This window comes from Alexandromys fortis, unplaced genomic scaffold (assembly GCF_014885135.2).
Source record: "Alexandromys fortis isolate MF-2015 unplaced genomic scaffold, M_Fortis_MF-2015_v1.1 scaffold_67, whole genome shotgun sequence".
Lineage (NCBI taxonomy): Eukaryota > Metazoa > Chordata > Mammalia > Rodentia > Cricetidae > Alexandromys > Alexandromys fortis.
The window spans coordinates 4,293,900-4,318,073 of record NW_026067945.1 but is presented as its reverse complement, the minus strand read 5'-3'; the positions used below and the strand labels follow the sequence as shown (position 1 = coordinate 4,318,073).

At 43.5% G+C, this 24,174-nt stretch overlaps 1 protein-coding gene across 1 annotated transcript; it reads left to right on the top strand.

Moving 5' to 3' along the window:
* Positions 1–6,656: 6,656 nt before the first annotated feature.
* On the top strand, positions 6,657–18,540 carry Arrdc4 (arrestin domain containing 4). The gene is made up of 8 exons (XM_050149170.1): positions 6,657–7,116; positions 10,711–10,777; positions 10,983–11,130; positions 13,391–13,493; positions 14,202–14,458; positions 14,986–15,148; positions 16,035–16,189; positions 16,554–18,540. Exons 1-8 carry the CDS (start codon positions 6,819–6,821, stop codon positions 16,608–16,610), a joined length of 1,248 nt encoding a protein of 415 aa, XP_050005127.1. The 5' UTR covers positions 6,657–6,818; the 3' UTR covers positions 16,611–18,540.
* The last annotated feature ends 5,634 nt before the right edge of the window (positions 18,541–24,174 follow it).

Here is a 24,174-nt window from a genome sequence, read left to right as displayed (position 1 = left end):
AACAATGGTCAGAAAGGGTGAAGCTTTTTATCAGACTTAGAGATGTAGACTTCAGAGTTTGCCTTGGTGGGTTTAAGTCTTGCTTTGGTCCAGTATTTCTTCAATATGCCCTTTCTTCCCCTTTGGAATGGTAATGTATATTCTGTGCCATCGGATGTTGAAGTATGTAATTTTCTTTTTGTTTTTGCTTTTAGATGAAGTTACAGGTAAGAGATTTCCCTGAACGTCATAAGGGGCTTTGGCTTTTGAAGCAGTCTTGAGACTATAAACAAATATAGGGACTTTTGAATTTATACTAAATGTGTTTTGCATTAGTATATGGCTGCAAGCCTATAGAGGCCAGGGAGCAGGGTCGTGATGAGAAATCTGTCACTAAGCCCCCAATTCAATGATTTCTTTTATAGGAGTCATCTTGGTCACTATGACTCTTCCCAGAAATGTAATAGCAAGTAAGACAGAAATTAGATCAGCCTGTTCTGTGTGCATCCCTGTGAAGAGTTTTTATTAATGAGGTTAGATAGGAAGACCCACCTTGAATGTGAGCAGCATCATTTTATGGACTGAGTCACGACCTGTATACCAGTAGAGAAAGTCACCTGAACACTAAACACAGATACAGTCATCTCACTCTGATCTTGATGGTAGGTATGACGTAACTAGCTGTTTTAGTTCCTGCTGCCTTGGTGGCCCCACAATAAAATACTGTAACTTGAAGTTGTGAAGTAAAATATACTTTTCTAAAGTGACTTACTTTGGGTATTTTACCACAGCAAAAGAAATGAAACCAAAACCAAGCCAGATATACAAACATTCAGAGGGAACAAATGAAAAGGGGAAATCCAAATCTTGTTTGTGACCTGTATGTGACCTATGTGTGGCCAGCGAAAAAGCCAGACTCACTCCGACCTGTTGTGTGGACAGAGCTACAAGAGGAACGCAAAGATGTTGAAATACGAGTTGACATGGTCTTCGGCCAACACCAGGTCACACAGAATCTGCAGTCTGAATATGTCCTTGCTTTTTGCATGTGAAAGGGAAAACACTGCATTCTCTAGGAGATTTAACAGGACCCAGAGTATCCCAGCCCTCAACCTCATAGGAAACAGTACTTATAACTCTGCCCTGGAATATCTATAATACAGAAATTATCTGAAAGACCATAGACCAGGTTAGACAGGACAAGGGTTGACACTCTAGCAATGAAAGGGAAGGTGGATATTCCTACTAAAGACTTAGATACTACTTAAAGTGATTACAATAGAACATTTGAAATTGAAAAGTCACTCTGTTGGGGTTGGAGAAATGGATCTATGCTTTAAAACACTGGCTGCTCGTCCAGAGGATCTAAGTTTGATTGTCAGCACATGCTCGGCATCCCATGACAACCTGGAACTCCAGTTCCAGGGTGTGCGACATCCTTGTTCCCCTTTGCAGGCGCTGCATGTAAGTGGTGCACAAACCTGAGGTAGGTAAGGCACCCATACACATACAATTAAAATAAAGGTTAAATAAATACAAAAAATTAAGTCAGTCTATTGACGCCATGGTACAATATCATGCATCAGAGAAATGTGTCAATAAACTTGAAGGTAGATCAATAGGATTTCTCAAATCTGTACAACTGAGAAAAATATTAGGGAAAAAATCAGTCTTGGGGACTTGTAGAGCAGTATCAAAAGGTAATAACCTTCTAGTATTAGAGACCAAAAAGAGGAAGAAAGATTGCAAAACAAAAATAAATAAATATATAACTGCAGAAAATACAAATTTGATAAGGCATAAATGTACATAACTAAGAATAAAAGCAAATTCTACACTATAAATTAAAATAACAAGTGACATAAAAATCACATTTGATAAAAACTAATGACAAGGAAAAAATAACTGGAAAGTAGAAAAAATTACCAAGGGAAACTAAAATGTATATACAAAATAATCCAACAAAAAAGAAAATCAACAAAGACAAATAGACAGATGATAGATATGTAGAAACAAAAAATCAAATAAAAATTTATACAAAAACATCCAGGGAGTTGAAGACAAGGAGATTCCTGGAGTTTGTTGATCAGCTAGTTTTGTTGATCTGGAAGCTCCAGTTTCAGTGAAAGGCTCTGCCTCAAAACATAAGATGAAGAGGAACAGAGGAGGAGTCTCAGCATTGACCATTGGCTTCGTATGCATGGTATCCCCAAAAAACCAAGAGCCAACATTGTACTAAATGGAGAGAACGCGAAGAATTTCCTCTAAGACAACAAGCAAAACAAGTGTGTCTACTCTCTACACTCGCATTGATACAGAGCTTGAAGTCTTTTTTTCTTTTCTTTTTGTTTTTAGATAATTGGCAGGCATGCATCTGGGTGGGGCATACATTTAATCCCAGCACTTAGGAGGCAGAGGTAGGCAGATGTCTGTGAGTTCGAGGCCAGCCAGGTCTACATAGTGAATTCCAGGAAGTCAGGGCTGTTATACAGAGAAACCCATCTCAAAAAAAAAAAAAAAAACAAATAATAATAATTTTTATTGAATCTTTGGAAATTTCATATCATGTGGCCTAATCCCATTCACCTCTCAATCCCTCCATATCCACCCCTCACCCCTGGCTGAAGTGTCCCCCACAAAAGAAAGACCCTACCAAAATTAATTAAAAACAAAACGAAATTTAAAAACCAACCTTGCTCCTCTTTCTCTGCTCTCCAATGCCTATTCATTTGTCCTAGCGGCACTGGGAGCTGCAGTGTGTCACACCGTGTATTCTTTTGTCCAATCCACCCCACCAACCAATGTTCACTACAAGAGTCACTGGTCTGGTTCAAGGCCTTGGACCTCTGGCCCACCATCAATGCTAGATCCTCAAGGCAGCTCCTATCTGATATCCTGCTGCTCTAGTCAGTGAGATCCTGTAGATAGCTCAGCAGGGCCAGTCCCTCCAAGCACTCTAGCAGGCCATAGAAGGGGTAGGTAGGTAGGTGTTAAGGTGGGCCAACCCAAGGCTCAGGCTGTGGTCTGGGTGGGAGCTGAGCTGGTCAGTCTGATCCACTGGGACAGCTCACCTCAGGCAAAGGGTGGAGCCACCTCTCCTACCTTCTGGTCCAGCTTCCACTTGCCTGTGATGAGGGGTGGGGCCATCACTCCTGAGTACAGGAGTAGGGGTGGAGGTAGGGGTGGGGGTGGGAGGAGAGGAAAGGGATGTGTCACAGCAATAAAGCACGAGACAGAAAGGGATACAACTTGGAAAAGAATGAGTCAAAGCTTTCTTTTCAGGAGATATGAACCTGCATTTAAAGGAAAAGCGGGAAACACTTGGACCTGGTAAGTGTTTTCAGGAAATTAACCAGAGGACAAAAAAAAAAAAAATCTGCATACAAAAAAATCAGTATTTTCTGTGTGCCAATAATTAACATGCTGAGAGAGAAATCAGGAAAACAGCCATAGTAGCTTTCAAAAGACAATGTAATACAGAGGGTGAAAGCAACCAAGGAGGTGAAAGACCTCAATAAAAGACTAAGTTATTGAAGAAGGAATTTGAAAAGGAAGAGGAAAAGACTTTTAACACAAACAGGTCAAGGATCTTAATAAAAACTTGAAACGTTGACACTACTAGAAGAAAAACGTATCGGAAACACTTCAAGACCCAGAGATAAGCAACATCTTTCTGAATAGGAATCTGACAACCCAAACAATGACGGTGAGAACTGCACGGAATTAAAATGCTTCTGCATGAGAAACAATTACTCAAGCAAACAGACAGCCTACGCAACGGCCTTGGCTAGTTATTCTGCTGAGCAGGGATGAATATTAATATACAAGGAATTCAAAGAGCAGAGCACAAAAATTATAACCTAATCAATAAAAGGACAAATGATTAGGATAGGCAATTATCAAAAGAAATATCAACGACACCTACAAATGCAAAAACATTTTATGATCCAAATTGAAAAGTATTTATTACTCTGAACTTGTTGTAAGGTTTGTAAGCTTGTGTGTGTGTGTGTGTGTGTATATACCTGTACATTTCACTGAGTTTAAGGTTGTGTGTATGTGTGTGTGTGTGTACATTACACTGAATGTGAAATAAAATGACATACACACATATCTTAGGATGTCTATTGCTGTGTGTGTATGTAGATATGCATGTATGTCCATATTTATTTGTGTGTGAGTGTGTGCATGCCATGACGTGTATCTGGAGTTCAGACAACTCGCAGAAGTAGTTCCCTCCTTCTAACCTGTAGGTCCTGTGGACAAACACAGGTTGCGCAGCTCCGTGGTAGTGCCTGTGAGTCATCTCACCAGCCCAAGAAATCTATTTGCTAAGCTGATGTTGCTCACACATTCTGCTGCCTAGTGTCTAAACTCATTGCTGGCACAATGGCTCATGCTTATAAATGCCAGCGCTCAGGAGACAGAGGCAGAAGGAGCTGGACTTCTAGACTGCCCAGATCTGTGTAGTGAAATCCTGTACCTAAAACCTAAAGGGTGGAGATGTAACTTAGTGAGAGAGGGCTTGCCTCCTTTGCAAAAGATCTTAAGTTGGATCTCCAAAACTAAACAAACAAACAAACAAATCGGGAGTGCCTGATCTCTGAAACCACAGGACGCCGTGTCTGCAGTTCTGTATTGTATCATTCTGTGAATTCACCCATTTCTTAATTTGGAAGAGACTGTCTTCCTGTAGCCAATAGGAAGCCCAGTAAGAGGCAGGGTGCTATTCATCTATTACAGAGCCAGTGACACTTCATGGGCTGTGATTCGTTAGTGTGTCAACACACACTTATTGAGCATGTATTGCATGTTTCTATGCTTGATACCAAAGGTTAAAAACAAAAAGCAATGTATGAGGACCAAGTTTTTGTCCCAGTTGAAGTGATAAATACCATACAGATGCATGATAGAGGTCAAGTTGTGTTGTAAAGTAAGCAGGGACCATTATAAACACAGTTATCAGAAACCCAAGGGTATTTCGGGATGTTAAACAGGGATGAATTTGTGGCCTTTTCCACTTTATTTGAGGAGAGATAAGAAATCTTAGAACTCTCTAAAACCTTATTAAAGTTCCAGCTTTCTCGAAGGGTGTGGCTCCTGGTAGGTCAGCCACGTTGTGTGGATGGCCTTGCATGAGTATATGAGCAGCTCAGACTGGACCCGGTGAGATATACAACAGCAAATTAAATTTTAAATTAAATAAAACTAATTAAATTAAATTAAAATTAAAAAATTTAAATTAAAAGAAGACATGAAGTTAGAAAGACTGTGGAGGTGGGTAAGGATTCAGAAGGAGTTGGGGGATAAATGAGGGTAGAATATGAGCAAAATACACTGCATACATGTATGGACTTCTCCAGGAATTAATAAAAATATTATACAAATAAGTTAATACAACAATACAATAAAAAGCTCTGTATTAATAATCTAAACTCAAAAGAGAGAGAGATCGAACAACCTTAAAGATCCTTGAAAGGGCATTTGGGGAAAAATATCTTTCAGTTTCAATGTTCAGTTATCAATCCTTCCTAACAGTTCCCAAACTTAGAATTTTGACAAGGAGAGGATATAAAAGATTACAAAATAATGGCCAAGGAATCATAACTATCTAACTATGCTTGATAGCAAAGGAAATCTAGAACAACGAGATTTAAAAGAAGCCAACAAGAAGAGCTGCGTGTGTGAGGAACACGTCAGGGAGGTAGTTGGGCATGTTCGAGGACTATGATCCTGAGGTTACAAAATCCTTTGGGGGCGGGGCACTTGTGTGTCAGGTGTATAACTCTTTCTTTCCAGACATAATATTTGTACATTTTACCATTTGTGCATGTGTATAAGTTGTAATGATCAAGTGGAGTATTATTCAGTCAGTAATGGATCCCTGCTGTTTACACCAGCACCAGGGAGTGGCAGGTGCTGTTTTAAAACCGCGACTTTGTTTAGAAGAAACAGAGAGATTGAATCTGAAAGGACTTCAGCGGTTAGGAACTGAATTCTTTAAGGCAAGGGCATTTAAAGCCACAGCATTCATTCTTCCTAGACTTCAGCTCTCACCCGCTACAGGAATTCTGAGCCCCACCGAGGTCAGGCTCAGAATCCCGGAAGGTAGCAGATTCTGATCTCTGATTTAAAGTTCCAAGACGGCCAAGCCTGAGGCGAGAAGGCTGAGCTCCATTTTCCAGGAAAATTCTCATTGGGCGTGCTGCAAAAGTAATCTTAATCACCCTGCCTGCTGCAGCTGCAAGTTCACGTTCTAGTAAGAACTCAGAGACTTGTACTCTAGGCTCTAGTAGATGGAAAGCCCGCCCCCACTGTAACCATAGCAACGCTGACACAGAGCGCCTAGGAACCCGGTTCCTCCCCCTCCCTGACAGATATTGTTTCCCATCCTCTGTCCACATGGGCGCACTGTGTCACTATTGGTCTATGGCCCAGGACCGTGCCTTCCCCCCGCCAATAAACTGCCTGTGCACGTGCACTCTGCTGTCTCCCGATTGGTAGAGCTGCCCTGATCACGCACCACCGTGCTGCTCAGCCCGGCGAGGGGCCTCCAATGGAATGACTCAGTGGTCATGCTTAACCAATGGGAAAGAAGCATGTCTCACAGCTGGCCTATGGGCGCGCGCTGTGGGCGGACTGTGCCGGCCCCTTTCCAGTCCCAGTGGGGTGTGTTAAAGAGACAGGGCCCCGGTACGGGTGTTTCACCCGTCTGGGCTCTGCGGCCGTGGTGGCCCCTGGGCTTGCGGCCGGCGCCCGTGACAGCAGCGTCGCGGAGCCGGCTACCCCAACCCGGGGCCGCTGTCGACCTCGCTGGCAGAGCCGCATCTCCTGGCGGGATGGGCGGCGATGCGGGAGCCGGTGGTCCCCGGGGCCGCGTCAAGAGCCTGGGACTAGTGTTCGAAGATGAGAGCAAGGGTTGCTACTCCAGCGGGGAGACAGTGGCTGGGCACGTGCTGCTGGAGGCTGCAGAGCCGGTGGCCCTTCGTGGGCTGCGCCTGGAGGCTCATGGCCGTGCCACCTCTGCCTGGGGCCCGAGCGCTGGGGCCCGGGTCTGCATCGGTGGCGCGGCTCCAGCAGCTTCCTCGGAGGTGGAATACTTGAACCTGCGCTTGCGCCTACTCGAGGCCCCAGCTGGTGAGCATGGAGATCTCCAGGGAGGGAGCGGGAGGGGGCGCGCCTCTAGGTGGTGGGTGGCAGTGAGGAAAGCTTTTGGAAGGGGGGCCATCTGTACTGTCACGGGTGAAGGGCAGGAGGCGAAGTATGTGCCCCTACCTGGCTTCTAGGAAGTGTCCAGACCTTTGATGGGTGGTGTGCCTTTGCACCTGGCCTCCTGGGATCTTCTGGTGACCTAGAAGGGAGTGAGTCGTTGCCGTGGGAACCAGTGATTAGACTGGGTTGTAGAGTTCTTCCTGACCTGGAGCCATGGACAGTGGGACCAGAGTCTGTGAGGTTCTATTATGTGGCGCCCAGAGTCTGATGGTCCTCCACTCGTTCCTGTCCTGGCCCTAGACACTCCTCTGCCATGCCATTCAGGATGATTTGCAGAAAACTCCATCTTGGGGAGAGGGAAGTGGTACCAGGGTAGTTCAAGGGACACGTTCCCTCTCTGGGGAACCTGTGTCGGTCATACTAAGAGCTGTCCCTTCCTGCACCTCCTCTTCCTCTTGCCTCTCCCCTTTCAGAAAGGCCTTTGGAGACAATGCCATCTGGGGATTTCTGAATTAGGCCATCCTGTTCACTCAGTTTTCCAGAAGTGCCCATGCATATGTATGCTGGGCTAATGCTGCCTCATAAACTGCTGTTGTTCATCATGAAAATGCTAGGAACCATGAGTCAGTCTTTTCCCAGGGGAAACTGCTGTACACTTTACCTGGGCCTCATCAGCTTGTGCCTATCAAAGGCGAGCTCACTGCTGATTGGATCTTCTCCTCCTATGGAGGAGTTCAATGTCCATGGTTAAATCCTGGAATATGCACTATGGCAGGAGCTGCCTTTTGGATAAAGGGGTGTGGCAGGAGACAGCTCTTACCTGCCTTCGTGTCCTTTCTTCCTTGCGGATTCCAGGAGTCTTTTTTCTCCCTGTGACAATAGCCAACAAGGATGTTAAAGATGGCTGACTGGAAGGAAGGCCATGGAAGAGAGAAGTAAACAGGTTTTTGTCCAAGATTCAGACTCTGAGCCCATAACTCCTGACGAAATGGAGACAAAATTGGAAGCCTTGAATCTAGGATGAGAAATGAGCATTTGTTTTGGTAAAATCTGGACTAACAGATAGGTTTTTGGTCCACAAGCAAGGTGTTGTAGCTTTGAACTAAGGAAATGGAATTTCTAATTCTAGACAGTTGTCAGTTTTCTTAGAATATATTAGCAATAGTTATAGTTTCCTTAAAGTCGGTGCCTCTTTTAGCTAAGGGGGGAAAACATCACCCCCACATACCGGCTATTTGAAGAACGAAGCAACTTCACAGATAGATTCTTGGGGTCATTAGCTCTGTAAGCTGGCTATCATTCAATGGCCTGAGGAGATGTTTTAAAAAGTTGACTCCTAGGAAATGCAATGGTGGGATCTATTTTTGAAAATCTTCCAAGAATATTTTTTACAACTATTATTGTTACTGAACCACTTACTTTCAGCATGGCTGAACCTCTTCATGTTTTTAAGACTGGATTGCAATAAAGACCCAGAAACCACAGAGTTGGCTTCAGTTCATAGGTACCCACCAGAATGTGACCTTACACAGGTCCCTCACTTCCCCCACGGCACCATCTCTAGATCCCAAGGCTTATGAAAAGCTTTCACTGCTAGCTCTGACTAGAAGTCCTCAGTGAATGAAGCAGTTCCCTATGCCACTACAGTCCTCAGAGGACAAGGCGGAAGTAATGAGCCATAGGACAGAACAGAAATGGCTACATTGTGCACTGTGTGAATGTTTTTCACTAAACATAAAAGTTTTAAGAAAGACGGAAACCCATTTTTCCAGGCGTTACGGTGTTTATCCATTTTCTCAAGTTGATTTTTCTCATGTGAAGTACTGTAATTCCTGTGTTGCCTTCTCTCCTGAGGGGCCGTCATCTCTCTTATCACCTTTCAACATGCTGGGCAGCCCTGTTCTCTGCGTACCTGCCCTGCTTCCTCATGCTGCTCCCTTCTTCATTTAAACACTACCCTTTCATCTGTATTCTGATCCTCAGACTCGAGGCCCGGCGTTATCCATGTGGGAAGTCGCTGGACTTTAGCTCTCTCTAGTCTTTATTTGAGTACGAATTTCTAATCTTTTCCCCCCGAGCTGGTCTTCCGAGGGCTGTCCCTTCTGTCACCTGAGACCGGTAAATGTTGGATTCATATACAGCCCATATTTCTAACATGCGCATGCACTTTGCCGTGTGCAACCTAGGAATCACAAACCAGACCCCATTTCAGCTCTTGTTCCAGTTCCCCTGGAAAAGATGAGGTACGGAGGTGTCCCTTGATTCTAGTCCTTGGCTCAATGGGACCCTCCTGAGGCTTGTATGGCCACTCCTGCACACTTGGGAGCCTCTGGGACTCACACCGCATCACACCACTTCATCTAACTTCATGTCCTGACCATCATCATTGTTCCCTTTGCCTTCAGATCACCCACCTGTGATGTCTTTCTATGCAAAGCGAGCCCTTGTTCCTTGTTTCCCCTTTATGTAGAACACACTGAAAACTAGAGATAGTTTTAGGAGACTCCTTGGGCCAGTAATGCATTGTAATTTTTCAAAAGTGCAGAACTGAAATACTGAGTTGTCGGTAATTAAGTAAACCACAAGAAACACACCTCATTAATGGTTTTGACTGCATGAAGCAGAAATATCAAACCAGGTAGCAAAACAAATTCCATACCAAGTTGTCCGCCATCTTTTTGCACCTTCCTTCCTCCACCCACAGTGTAGCCTCAAGTATGAGCCTGAAGGGAAGGTCTGTCACATGCCCTAGGGAGCCATTGGCCAGAGTGGAGGCCACGGAATCCACTTTGGAACCCATTAAACAGACTGACTGTGGACATTCATCATTGGTTCTCTAGTCTTACACTATCCGTCCCTGTCCTTTGGCCTTGGCTCAGTAACAAGCCTGTGCATGATGTTGAATGATGCTAGCAAGAATAGAGAATGGAGCCATGCTATGTTTGGAAAATCCTGCTTTCACCACCAAGAAACCCTGTCAATCTTAGTAGAGCTAAGGGTGAAGAGTTGACTCCTGCTGCTTTGGCTGTCTTCTGTGCAGCTGTTACTGATGCTGTCCCCAAGATTTGTATCTCAGTCTAAAGAATATATAGGATGATTTTGTAGTATAGCCAAAGGAATGTAACTTGTCAGTTCCTTTCGGATCTGGTTTAATATCGGTGTCTCATGTTAGTATAAATAGAGTAACATCCAGGTGTGTGTGTGTGTGTGTGCATGCACACGCGTGTGTGTATTACATGTGTGTTTATGCACACATACTGCATTTGTGCATTGGAACTCTTAGCCCTAGGTATTAGCACTCTATGGTAACTATATAATTGATCATTTTGTTGATAGAAGATTGTGTGTGTGTGTGTTTCTTGGTAAAAGACAAATTCACATTTAGTGCTCTTGATCTGGTTAATGAACCTGCAGAGTATCCTGCCAGGAAAACCACCTTTTAAAAAACGTATGATTTAGATTGTGAAGACTCTTGATTTAATGTTGATCTTTGTTAAAATGCAGTATGGTCTCTTTCAGGTGAAGACGTCGCTTTATTACAACCCGGAAAACACGAGTTTCCCTTTCGCTTTCAACTTCCATCAGAGTGAGTGAAGCTCTTTCTCAATGTTCTGTTTCCTTCCCTTGCCTTGTGTCTGTCAGTTGAGCACCGGTGTCCCCAACACTGAAGTGCATGTGCTCATCCCGTGTGACCCTCCCTGTCAACCTTAGCCCACCTTGTCAAGCATGCTTTTCCTGACTCTGTCTAGCTGAAGATAAGCTCACAAACCAATATCTCTGGTTTATTCCAGGCCGTTGCCAACGTCGTTTACTGGGAAGTATGGTAGCATCCAGTACTGTGTGAGGGCTGTTCTGGAACAACCCCAAGTACCAGACCAGAGTGTAAGAAGAGAGCTCCCGGTTGTCAGTCACGTGGATGTCAACACACCACCCTTATTGGTACGCTCTTCCTTGCTCCGTCCCTCCTCCCTTTCAGGAGTGATGTCTGTATTTTGACAGGGCCGCGGTGATCTGCACTATCCCCGTCTGCCGGTTCAGAAAACACATTGTAACCCATAGGCGTTCACTCTAAAGATGTGATTCTAGGTTGGGCAAATTACAAATTATGTGTGTTAATTCTATTGATTATGTCCCTGCTGTTCAGGGCTGCTTTTGCCAAAAAGTTACACGGGCTTGAAATGCATTAATAAGTCTTAATAACCATAATGCATAGCAGAGAGGGGCTACTTTGACCAGCGTGACCACGTTCGCAGGACTGTGGTATTCTAAACTCTCCAATAATAGCAGGTTGAGGAACAGCAATTACGAAGGAGCATTAATCACGCTCAGCCGGTTATTGAAGCCCAGGCCATTATGCTATGTATCCTTTCATTTTGCATGTCATTTTCCAGCATTAAGTAAGCCGGTGCAGCTGCCACCGCGAGCCGTTCACTTATCATCTCCTTATGACAGATTTGGCCACATTAAGGCATTGAACTTCTAACAATCATCAGAAATACTGTAGGCTGGTAAGAAGGATCACCCTCTAAGACACAACAGAATAGGCAGTATGGGAACTAATGAGCTACATTCTTTTATCTGCACCCATATTATCAAAATAATATAAAATTATACCTTCGGCTTTCATGAAAGCCGATAGGACCAAATGGGTCTTCATTTAAATATGAATGAATGCTATTATTTTTTGCTTCATAGATAATACTGAGATAATTTAAACTTTCTATCTTGACACTGATGTGGCAAATACATGTTTTTAGTATTGGATGTTTCTTCTTTTTTTTTTAGCTAATATTTTTAAAGACAAGGGGAAAGCCGACAGCTAAAAGTTTTTTTTTAGTTCTTATTTTCACAAGAAGTAGAATAAATGTTCCCCCTTGAGATAACAGATGACAGACACACCATGTTTGTGTGGCTTAGCCAGAACCACACTGCCCTGGCACAGACCCGCTTGAATGGCTCCTTGAGATCCATTTGGTAAAGTGCTGGCTTTAGTAGCTTATATATTTAAAAAAAAAACTGTATGTAGAATTTTAAAACTATTTCTAAAATTGTCATAGTTTTGTAATAAATTACTATTGATGTTTCGTTTTCTTGTTTTGTTTTTTGTTGTTATTGTTTTGTCTGTTGTTTTTTTTTTTGTCAAAAACGGACACTTGACCTTTTTACTATTAACTTCTAAAATTGATGAAAAAGACGACGAGCAGCAATATTTGGCAGAAAGGTTTTGGTTTTCCAGTTTGTAAACAGAGCCTTTAAGCCACAACCCAGTGTTTTTCTTGCTTTGAAGAATAGAATCCTATAGAGGGGTACAATGAATCTCATGACATATTCAGAGCTGCTGACCCAGGGTATGTGGATGCACAGTTAAAGCCCCCAGAATGGTCCAAGAACTCTTGGAAGTTCTGTTTGATATGTATTCTGAAGTAAACAAAACAGACTCTTTTCTCAGCCCGCGCGTGGTGCGTGCCAAGCAGTGTAACATTCTGACTGTGGATTCTTACATCGCTGCTTCTTTCCCCCGACCTTTACATTGTCTTAAAACATAATTCCACCATCCTAGTGAGATGGCTCGGCGGTAAGAGTGTTGCTGTGAAAGCAAGAAGATCCAAGTTCCAATTCCCAGCACCCATGCAGAAACTGGGTGTAGTAGCCTTACATGACCCCAGAATTTGGGGACAGACGCAGGTGAATCAGGGACTCACTGGCAGGCTAATCAGCTTAGATTAAAAAGTGACCTTCAGATTCGCTGGGAGACCAAACAGAAAGAAGGTGGTGAGTGATAGGAAAGATGCTGGGCATTTTCCCTAGCCTTCTGCATGCCCTGGCATGGGGGTGCACCCCACCCACACACACACTTGTGCATACACTACGCCATGCCTACCATACACACATACACACACATACACACGCACACTACAACAATACTTGTAGAATAAAGTATGAATACGACCCTTGATTACTTTTCTAAAGGATGTTGTGTCATTGCCTAGAAACACAATAACTTCAGAATAAAATAGGATGATGTCACATTCGTTCAAATCTAAGAATCTGCCCTAGTTTTCCTAAGAGGAAAAGGGGTTTTAGTACACAATATCACATAAGAATAAGGAAGATTGGTGTTTCTTTATAATTATTCTCTGGAAGACTATGAGTTCTCTTGAATGGTTCAAGTAAAGTCTTTTTGTTTGCAACTTTCAAGACTCCTGTGCTGAGAACGCAGGAGAAAATGATTGGCTGCTGGCTCTTCACGTCTGGCCCTGTGTCGCTGAGTGTCAAGATTGAGAGAAAGGGCTACTGTAACGGTAAGCGGCATGTCTGAGAAGGCCCAGAGCAACGGCTCGTTGATTTTACTGGGTAGCTGACGCGACTTAAAGCAGTACATTTTATGCTCTATAAAGTACTTTGTATTTTAAAATATAATTAACATTTGCATATTTTTAAGGGCATGTATAATAGGCTTTAATAAAACTCATTTTTTTTCTGATTCCAGTCTTGTTGCTTTAGTAACAAAATAAAATTCATGAGAGTAGGGAAGCACTGGCTTTTTATTTTCATGTCGCACAGCTGTTGGCGAATTGTGGGATAGATGTGTAATTCTGAGAACTCACTCACCCGCCCTGTCACTGTCTGCACCTTAACCTTATGTGTTCCCAAGAAGCCAAGGCTCTGCTTGCTGCTGGGCAGGTTTTCATCCCTCGGACTCCAGTGAGGTTGTTAGTAAGCTTAGCCCCTCCTGCATCATTTCTTTATGTGCCTTATCTTGATTTATGCATATTGTTTAATTATATATCTTGAGGCTTCTGAATGATGTCTTTTTACACTGGAGAAGTGAGTAGAGCCACCGACCTAACATGTCACCTTTGGCTCTGCTGGCCATTCCTCTCCCTAAGATTTCTCACAGAAGCTTCCCGCCAGGGCTGCAGCTGGGCTGGGCTGTGGCAGTGTTCACTGATTTCTTGAGATTATTCTGACTTGTCCCCGAATCCATCTGGTTTCACTTCTCTTTTCAGGAGAAGCTATTCCCATCTATGCAGAAATAGAGAATTGTTCCTCTCGCCTGGTTGTTCCTAAGGCGGCCATATTCCAAACCCAGACATATTTGGCTAGTGGAAAGACGAAGACAGTCCGGCACATGGTTGCCAACGTTCGAGGAAACCACATTGGTTCTGGAACTACAGACACGTGGAATGGGAAAATGCTGAAAATTCCACCTGTTCCTCCATCCATCCTGGATTGCTGCATTATCAGAGTGGACTATTCCTTAGCTGTAAGCAGAGCTTCCTCAATAATTAAACATACATAAAACAGAGCAGTAAGCCATAGGATTGCAAATTTTTGTCTCTAGTTATTGCATTAATACTTAGGGAAATGTTAGCATTCCTGCCATTTGTGGGTATCTGAAGATAGGCCTTCACTGTCACTAAAAATATCTCTGTACCTACGGGAGTTTAGTGACATAAACTTAAAGGAATTGGGGTGATTGTGAGGAGTGTTTGTGATGTTGAAGCATAGCTTCATTTTCCACGATGGTTACAAGATATGTTAGCTTACAGTGAAACACACACAGGCCACAGCCCCCTGTCACAAGGTTGTGCTGTGGTTAGTGTTTGTTCATTTTGTTTGTCCTTCATTTTGTTTCGTCAGGACAATTTCTGTTTGTCCTGGGGTGGCGTGCGGAGAGACAAAGGCATTTGTTTCCATGAAAAGGAAGTTGAATCTGCTGAGTTCCCACGAGGTTTCTCCTGAATCTGTGCCTTCCTCTCCCTCACGCATGCTTTTCTTTGTGCACCTTAGGTCTACATCCACATTCCTGGTGCTAAAAAACTGACGCAGGAACTGCCCTTAGTTATCGGTACGATTCCATACAGTGGCTTTGGCCGCAGAAACAGCAGTGTCGCAAGCCAGTTCAGTATGGACATGAGCTGGTTGGCACTGACCCTGCCGGAGCAGCCTGAAGGTAAAACATTCATGTCTTCTCCAGTGAGGTTTCAGATAGAGACTAGCTGAAAGCAGAACATGACAGGAACAAGTGTTTGCGTGTCCACTCTCCCACCGCATTAGTGCGTACATGTTCTTTTGGCAGTGAGCAAATGCCTGGCAGAATGACACCACAGGGAAGAAGGGTTCGTCTGACTTCCGTTTTGAGGATGCAGCATAGGGTGGCAGTGAGAGACGTTTTAGCTCTGGCTGCAGGAGCGAAGGGCAGCTGGCCACGTTGCATCCCCAGTCCGGAAGCAGAGAGAGATAAGCGCTCAGCGGACCCCAGCTCTCTTAACCGAGTCTGAGTGCCTGGGACAAAGCTGCTCACATCAAAGTGGTTCTTCTTTCTTCAGTCCAGTCTCTGGGAAGTCCCTCACAGACATGGCCAGTGTTCTGTCCCCTAGGTGATTCCATGTCTAGGTTGACAGTGAATGAAGCATCACAGCTCCTCTGTGGTTTTATACTATCTTACACTACTAAAATTATATCACATCCCCGGGAAAGGCATCTTGAACATTTACTCTAGCCATGGGACAAAGCCAGTGACAAACCCAGCAATAAAGTCGGCATCTCCCAAGGCTACTTTATAATGTTAAAACAACGAGAAATGGTTCAGGTAGAAGTACAGACTGTTGCACATCTTCTGTAGTTATACCTCAGAGACTTCTGTTTGCCTAGACTGTGACATGTAGGTCACAAGAAAAGGAATGTAATGGAAATGGATTGTCATCAATATTAGTGGCTGTGTATTAAGGGAACTAAAACTTTTCTTGTGATGGCCACAGAATCTTCAGTGTGGCTCAGTCTCTTGCTTTGGGAATTTTTGCATGGATTTCAGAGCTCAAACTCCATTTCTGTTTCAGCACCACCAAATTACGCAGACGTGGTGTCCGAGGAAGAATTCTCCCAACACGTTCCTCCGTTCCCTCAGCCCCCTGACTGTGAAGGAGAAGCCTGCTACTCTATGTTTGCCTGCATACAAGAATTCCGGTTTCAGCCTCCACCTCTTTACTCAGAGGTAAAGAAAATTAAGCTCATTATACTGCCTTCAGATAATCACTTGCCCACCCCCATTCATTAATGGACCGTTGCTGACTCACAGTTGGCTGGGTATATGCATAAACTTGTTCTTACCGCGTTGATAGATTATCACAGCCACTTAGCACATTTTCTGGTATTTAGCTTGTGATCTGTGGCATGCACGTGCACTCTTGTGGGGTGCCTTGAAGATGTTTTATTTGGCCATAGAAGACAAAGAGCTCAGCAGTCGGTGGCGGACTTAATAACAGGTGCTAGCAACTAACATTTACAGCTATCATGTAATTAGAAGCAGGTAGGAGAACCAAGGTGCTTAGCCATCACCCGGTTTTTCTGTCTTGTAGGTTGATCCACATCCCAGCGATGCCGAAGAGACCCAGCCTGTTTCCTTCATTCTCTGAAGAGACTGCAGAATTCACTGTGTTGTTACCAACTTAGAATATTGGTTCTTTCGCCTGCCTTGTTAGAGGAGAGAGAAAGTTAACTTAAGAACGTTGATGCACTTCAGGTGTGAAGATGACAGATACGGAAGACTATGAGAACCTTTTAGTGGGCCGGTGGGATGGTTACTCAAGTTTAGGGTGGGGCCAGTTGTTCCCTCTAAAAGTGGATGAAAATGTGAACTGAAATACCGGAAGTGCTGGTGGTGGAAGAGGAAGTGAAGGAAGGCCTGCACCGTTGGAGAGGGAGTCTTAAGGAGCTGGAATGCTACTGGAGTGTGCTCTGACCAGGGTTCACACAGTTAGCAACTTGTGGGCTTGGTAGGAAGGCCTGATTTGGGGAAGCAAGACAGCTTGGAAATGAGTGTGAATGAGGAAATGGTCTACTCTCAAGAGAATTGAGGTCCCCAGGTTTGGGGGTCTTCATGATTTCTTACCATGTTACCACAGCAAGGATCGAGGGCCTTAAAAGTATCCTTTCTGGAGTCCATGGTCATGGGAGATCCTGAAGGAAGTGACAATGTTTCTACTCTTTCCTGGGGAGGTTTAAACGTACACTGAAAATTGGCTATGCTGTGTGAGGAAACCTAGAAGGGATTCCTTCAAGCTTGCCACTTCAGAAGGAAAGAGTTCTCATGTGTGTGTGAAGGCTGTTCTTCCACTTTAAGAACTTCTGCAGGATGTGTGTTTGATGTTCCTCATCCCTTGTTTACCTGGGGAAAATTAGAAAAAAGATGGGGTAGGCATGACATCTTTAGGATACCTGATACCTACACAAAACAGAGTGTTCTCTCCTGCTACCTCTGGTGACTTTGTCAGGCCTGCTCGCAGAACTCCAGGCCTGACTGACCTCTGGGGTTTCTGCTGGGTGTAATTAGCAGACACCTTTAACCTGCCACTTGATCTGAAGCTAGACTAAGGGAAAACTCAATGAAGTTAGCATTAAATAGAAACACCTAAGATCTTAAAAGAAATCCCAACCCAAATGAGGAGAGGAATGTGCCTGCGCTCTTCCTGTGATGGGGCTTTGGCGGGTGGATGACAGTTACCATGCTGTGCGTTCTTATTCCAGTTCATTAGTAATTCCATTTAAACTGTGATTTTTCTTAATTGTTTTGGTGCAATATTTTGTCGTCATTGAGCCTCAGGATAATTGAGACTTACAGGGCTGTGTTGCTGCTAGCAGGGTCAGCCATGTCTTTACCAGCCTCTTCCCCTCCCCTTCATGGTCACAGGCTCAATTGTTTTGCCTCCAATCTGTCGGTCCCAGGAGCTGAGAACATTGCTGACACCAGGTGGGAGGGATAGTCTCCCGGTGAAGGTCTGGACCAGCCAAGTCCTAAGGGTTTGATCTAGAAACCCTGGTGCTTTGCGGGCAGAAGGTTGTGCTGTATCCATCCAAATGATGGATTTATCTCCAGTCACCAAATTCACTTAATGACATTTGTCTAGGGTTAAATTTTATATTCAAAAGTCAGTGGGCCATTCGTTCAGGAATTTTTATACCAAGGTGAGCTAAACATGTACTTGTCCCCTCTGAGCATACCTCTCCTGTGGTTGTTAGTGTCAAACACGAGTATTTCATTGTTAAGTCACTGTCTCAGATGCCAAATGGTATTGCCAGTAATTGTGGTGTGGGGATTGCCACAAACATGGTTTCTTAAGTTAGTTTTTTAGAGATTTCTTTGATCTTTTTGTTGTATGGCCGTCAACAGTTGTGGGTGTTCGAGTGCTATCTAAACTATTCTGTTTTTACTGTAGAAAAGATGGTGAGCTGTCTGTCGGCTTCCAGCCCATAGTTTACATGCTTGTCAACACGCGGTCCGTCTCCATGAAACCAAAACCAAGGGAAAGGAAGTGACAGTGTAGACCAGGTGGGCTCCCTGTAGAAAGGCCAGTGCAGTCAGTTGCTTAAAGAAACCGTGAAGAACCCTGGGGAAGTGAAGCAGAGCCAACTGTGGCCTTCACGAGACGAGCTCAGAGACACAATTGTATGTGGTTCTGTCTGCCCCAAAGCTTATAGTCAGGATAAGATGAATGTAGAACACTGCTTCGGAAACCCTGCCAATGAAGATCAGACTTTAGCTGCTAATACTTGCCTGTTTAGTCCCCTCTTGCTCTCTTTAGTTTTTGGAAAAATGAAAAGTGCCCTTCGGATTTTCTTTTTGATGCCCGAAGTTTGAGATTAAAAGTGTGTCTGTCTTTTGCTGCACACAGATCTTTCCTTCCCTGGGCAGAACTTTACTTTCTATGTTTTTTTGTTTTGCACAATAAGAAACTCAGTAGGCAAGGGTTATGTTTTTGATAAGTTCACTAGCTTTTTAAACATTTTTATTAAAAATGTAATAACTTAACCAAGCGGAAAATAAGAATTGTATTTTGTACTCTTGTTTGAACCCCATGGGTTCCTTTTGTTAATAAAATGGTTATACAAAAGATCTGGGTGGCTAATTTTGTTCCCGTGTTTACTTGAAAGACTGACTTGAATCATTATAGACTTCATGAAAATCAATACCCACACAGAGAATCCTGTTATTAAGATCATTTGTTTATGCATGAGATCAAGAGTAAAGGCCTAACCTGAAGACTTCTGGGTCTGTCCAGGGGGTGGATTTCCAAAGGAACTCAGGTACTAGCAATCCAAGAAGAAAAGTCACAGACTAAGAAAGTATAAACTACATGAGTCAAGGAGAGAATATATCTTCTTTATTCCAAATGACAGCAGGTCCAATTCACAAGTTAGTCTTTGCTTGGCTCAAATCTCAGTGAGTTAGCAGATCCGTGAGCTGTTATGGACGCTACTGACCCAGCAAACGTCTCCTTTGTGAATACATGTGACTATAATCGTGATGTTACCAAGAAGATGTAATAGTAATTCATCTCAAGAAACCTGCCGAGGCCTTGTCTGAAACAGTTAACGTTTGCTAAGCAGTGGCGCGCACCCTGGTTTGTTCATATTTACTTATTTGTAGCCTGCAAGATGCCGTCCATCACCATGTTTGCATCCACATATGTCGTCCTCACAAACTGAAATTCTTGTCATAGATAATAAGGAACAACTTACAAGATTACCGCTAAGTTTTCTGTTGTCTGTACTGGGGAAAAGGTGACCTTTAAAGTTTAGAACTAGACCAGACACTCCTGGGAAAGGATGACACAGCTCTCCAGTTACCAATGAGTTTACCAAAACCTAGAGAGGGGAGCAGTAGAGCTCGGCCCAGTTCGTCTGTAAGATCTCTGCTTGCTCTGGAGTCTCCTGAGTCTACACCTCTAAAGAAGCGATGGGAAGAGCCATTGCTTCATCTGCACAGCTTGGCGGTTGCAGACGTACACGCTAGGCTTGTGGTAAATCAAGTCTTTGGTGTTTGTTCCCCAAAGCCCCACCTCCAGAAAGCACCACAATCTGCTTAAATCGCTTCCTAAGTATGTTTAATTAGTAGTTGGGATTCCTTCTTCAACACAAGATCTAAGACTTTCGTATTTCAATAATTACAGCCTCACTACAAAAACAGTCCACCAAAGTTCCCTTAGGCCCACCACCCAGGATCCCCCAGTGCTGTCTGCCATCTTACACAAGGAGGACAGTATCTAAAACACAACACTGACACGGAAAAGCAAGCTTTTGCATACACTCGTTATTTTCTTCTGAAAAATCTCGATAATTTCATGTGTAGCTCTGTGACATGTTACCACGTGTGGAGGTTCATGTAATCACAGCCACAATCAAGATTTAGAACGGCTCCATCAACACAGAGACACTCCCTGGAGTTGGCTCTTAAATCACACCTCTATTGTTTCCCTAGCCCCACCCCCACTATACCTGTTTGGCATCTCTTATTTTGCCATTTTTGGAATGCTGGATACATGGGCTCATTCAGCCTGTGTCTGCTGGAGATTTTGTTTTTCATCCCATGTAGCAACTTGGGATTCCCACACGCTGCTGTCTGCAGCAACAGAGTGCACCTTCACGTTTGAGCTGAGGTATTTACAAGCAGAGATTAGCAGCAGCTAATCTCTTCACTTTGCAGTCTGCAAATAAAATGTGTAGCAATTTTGTACGTTTGATACTTTCATAAATATTTCAGTTTTGGGGCTTGAGGGCTACTTTCTATTTGGCAGAAAATACAGTTCAGATCTACATGAACTTTCAGGGGTACATCCTCAGCTTATCAAACTGCTTCAAATATTCTGCCTATAAATGGCAAGCCATAGAACCATAAATGAACATTTATTTAAATAGAGCTAAGTCAGTGATTGCTGACCTGTAGAAACTACACTAGGTTACTTTTTTTGTATCAAGTTCCAAATCTGGTATATTTTGGCCTAAGATGTGCAGTAAAGAGGCTACTTTTGCCTTGTATGTCTGCATATTAAGCTCTGGGATTTCTTCCAGTCTCCTTTTCATCTCTCCACAGTCGCAGTCCCAACTCTTATCATCTATTGAGATAGCACATATAACACAAACATTTTCAACTACAAATATGCTCTTTCAGTATGAGACACAAGATTACTGGTTAAGACTCAAGTTTTCCTGGCCAGGAGAACTTGTATTTCATCCTGGCCATGTGTGCTAACCTTAGGAGTTTGCTCTTAAAATTAGAAGGAGTTGAGTCTTTTGGTTATGAAAAAAAGTAAAATACCTAAGTCTTGATGGCAGGAAAAGACCTGCTTCAGACAGCATCTTCCCCTGGGGATTGACAAAACACAGTAGCCTCCCTGCACTTGAAATGGCCTCAACCATTGGTTTAAGTGCACACACATACCACATACATGCAAGTACACACAGATATCCGGTGATACAAATGTATATAGATCAATATATATGGACACATGCAGACACCATTTTTTTCTGGTTCTTTCATCTGTACTCATTGCCTCTAGTTCTGGTTCTATTTCAGGTAGGTTATAAGCTTGGTTCCAAAGAGAAGAAACACTATTGGAAGGGAGTCCTTTCCCACCAGCCTTTTCCATCGCCAGACAGGAAAGAGCCTCTTGTGGCGGCGGTATTGAAGACGTTGAATGAGTGACTGAGGGTAGGCAGTGTACACCAAGAATTTTTTTTTCCTTTGAAAATTTACCACAATATAATGATTATGTCTCTACACTGCCTTGGATTGTATCTTTATTTGGTGAATAGAAGACAGAAAATGCTTCCTATCAAAACAATGATGATTACATCAACTCTATGGAACATTTGTTCTTCATGGACTAAGACTCATATTACAGAATACAAAGATTTCTCTGCACTGAGTTTTGTTTTTCCACTTCAGATGCCACAGTCCATCTATATGTGCACACGTTGCATGAGCACTATTTGCTCTAGCTAGCACTATAAATATCTGGACTTGCCTCCAACGGTTTAATGACTTGATCAAATGACATATACGGGTTTATGATAAAGAATATCAAAGCAACATAAAATTACACACATCTGCACACATAAGACATGCCCTTTCATGTACACACATCCATGAACACAGATACTGCTTATTGGATAGAGGTTTCACCCTCATAGAGGATAAGAGATGCCATCAGCAATTGCATTGTTGATAGACCAGGACTCTGGAGACTATATACTCTGAACATCAATCCATCCCAGGGCTCAAAGCATAAGCCTGATTTTCAGTAGTTGATGCACCTTGCCCAATAAATAGATAAGGGACAAACACTTGTTCAAAAAAAAACAATTTGTATAGTTCCAGTAAACCTCAGTATACTACATCAGTAGAGGAAATGAGAAGCAAAACCCTAGCTAACACTGATGACACTCCAGTACATAACTGGGATGAGTTTAGAACCACTGCAACTATATATAAGAAACTTCAGGGAGGGACTAAAGAGCTGGCTCAGTGGTGAAGAGAGCTTAGTCCTCTTGCGGAGGACCTGGGTTCAGTCCCCGGTATCCACATCAGGTGGCTCACAACTGCTTATAACTAGTTCCAGGGCACGATGCCCTCTTCCAAACTCACCAGGCACCTGCACACATATGGTACATATAAACTCATACAGATACACAGAAGTTAAAAATAAATTATTTTTAAGAAAGAAAGAGGAGAATTTTGTTATAGATCTTTGATACTTCCAAGGGGACCAGAGTTATGAAAAAAAAATTGGCAAAAATTGTTGTAATTTTTCTTTTGTCTAAACTAAATAAAGTTGAAGTGTGTGTGAGTGCACGCGTGTTTGCACATGCACGCATGCATGTACAAATGGGAAGAATGTGATATTAAGCTAAAATCTTGCTTTATCCTTCTTTGGAGAGGATAAAGGCAAAGGTTCCTGGTAAATCTCTTAGAAGAGCACATATTTACTGAGTTATTTAAAAACAAACCTGTGTGACTTCATCCCCAATTCTTACCTAAGTGCAGAATGCTGGGTCTTGCGGAAACCCCAGCAGCAAATGCTTACCTTTGTCTTATCTGATACAACAAAACTCCTTGGTCCTGATGTCACAAGATGACTTATCATCTCACCTGTAAGCTGATATGAACACCAGCAGCTATTCCCCGAAGATGTTTGCAAGCTGCCTCAGATACATAACCATGCATTCCAAAGAATTAATCTCACTGCACCTGCAGCCTTGTCTTAAAACAACCAGCTCCCGAATTGTCATCCTGGAAACAAAACAAAAATGGTCCCCTCTGCTGATGTTCTTCTGAGAAGAAGACAGTTTAAGCAATGTCTAGATCCAAAAGGGGGAATCCCGATGACCTCAGACCTTGCTCTTGGTCACACCACTGAAGCCACAAAGTGAGAAATGCTGATGGAAGTCAAGAGGCCTCTCTATTAACTTCTCAGCACCCTGGGACAGACAGTGACGTGGGATCTATGAACCTTGGCCAGCAAGTGACATTAGGTCTGTAACCTTTCAGTCTTTGCCTATACCCAAGCAGGCCTCAGGGCAGACGGAGCATACCTTGTTTCTTCAGGGGCACAACTGACCACACACTTTTCTGGGCCATGGCTTCACTAGGACTGGGAGAGACAAGTGCACTGAGCTTATCCTCAGTGAAGCCCTTCCCCATGATTCCTAACTGAGACGTAGGAACCCCAACACCAGGGACCCCAGAGAAAAGAAGGCACATGAATCAGAAGCAGCTATCAGCCTGCACCCCAGGTTCTGTAGATGAAGTGCACTGGGAAGAGACGGCCTTTGGTTAGTGTGTATGCATTCACTGTTTACTGATGTTTGCTTTTAATGGGCTTCCAAGTTTTGCGTAGAAAGTTTATGCCTGATGAACTAGGCAGCGCCAAAGCTGGCTCAGCTCTTCTTATCCAGACAGAATCCAGATGCCCTTCCCTCCTCTTGCCCAAGGGAATCAATCTGTCCCAGAAGTCCTGGGACTGCTCTGACTTTACACTGAGTGTGCCATGTCCTGAGTCATCAGGGGTGAACACGCTCCACAAATTCACAGTAGACCAACTAGAGAGCTGCACAGAGTCAACATATGTTGCTTTTAAACACGCTGGCCCAAGTTACCCCCCTATTCTCAGCAGCCCTATGTGGAGTGCTGTCACAGAAGTG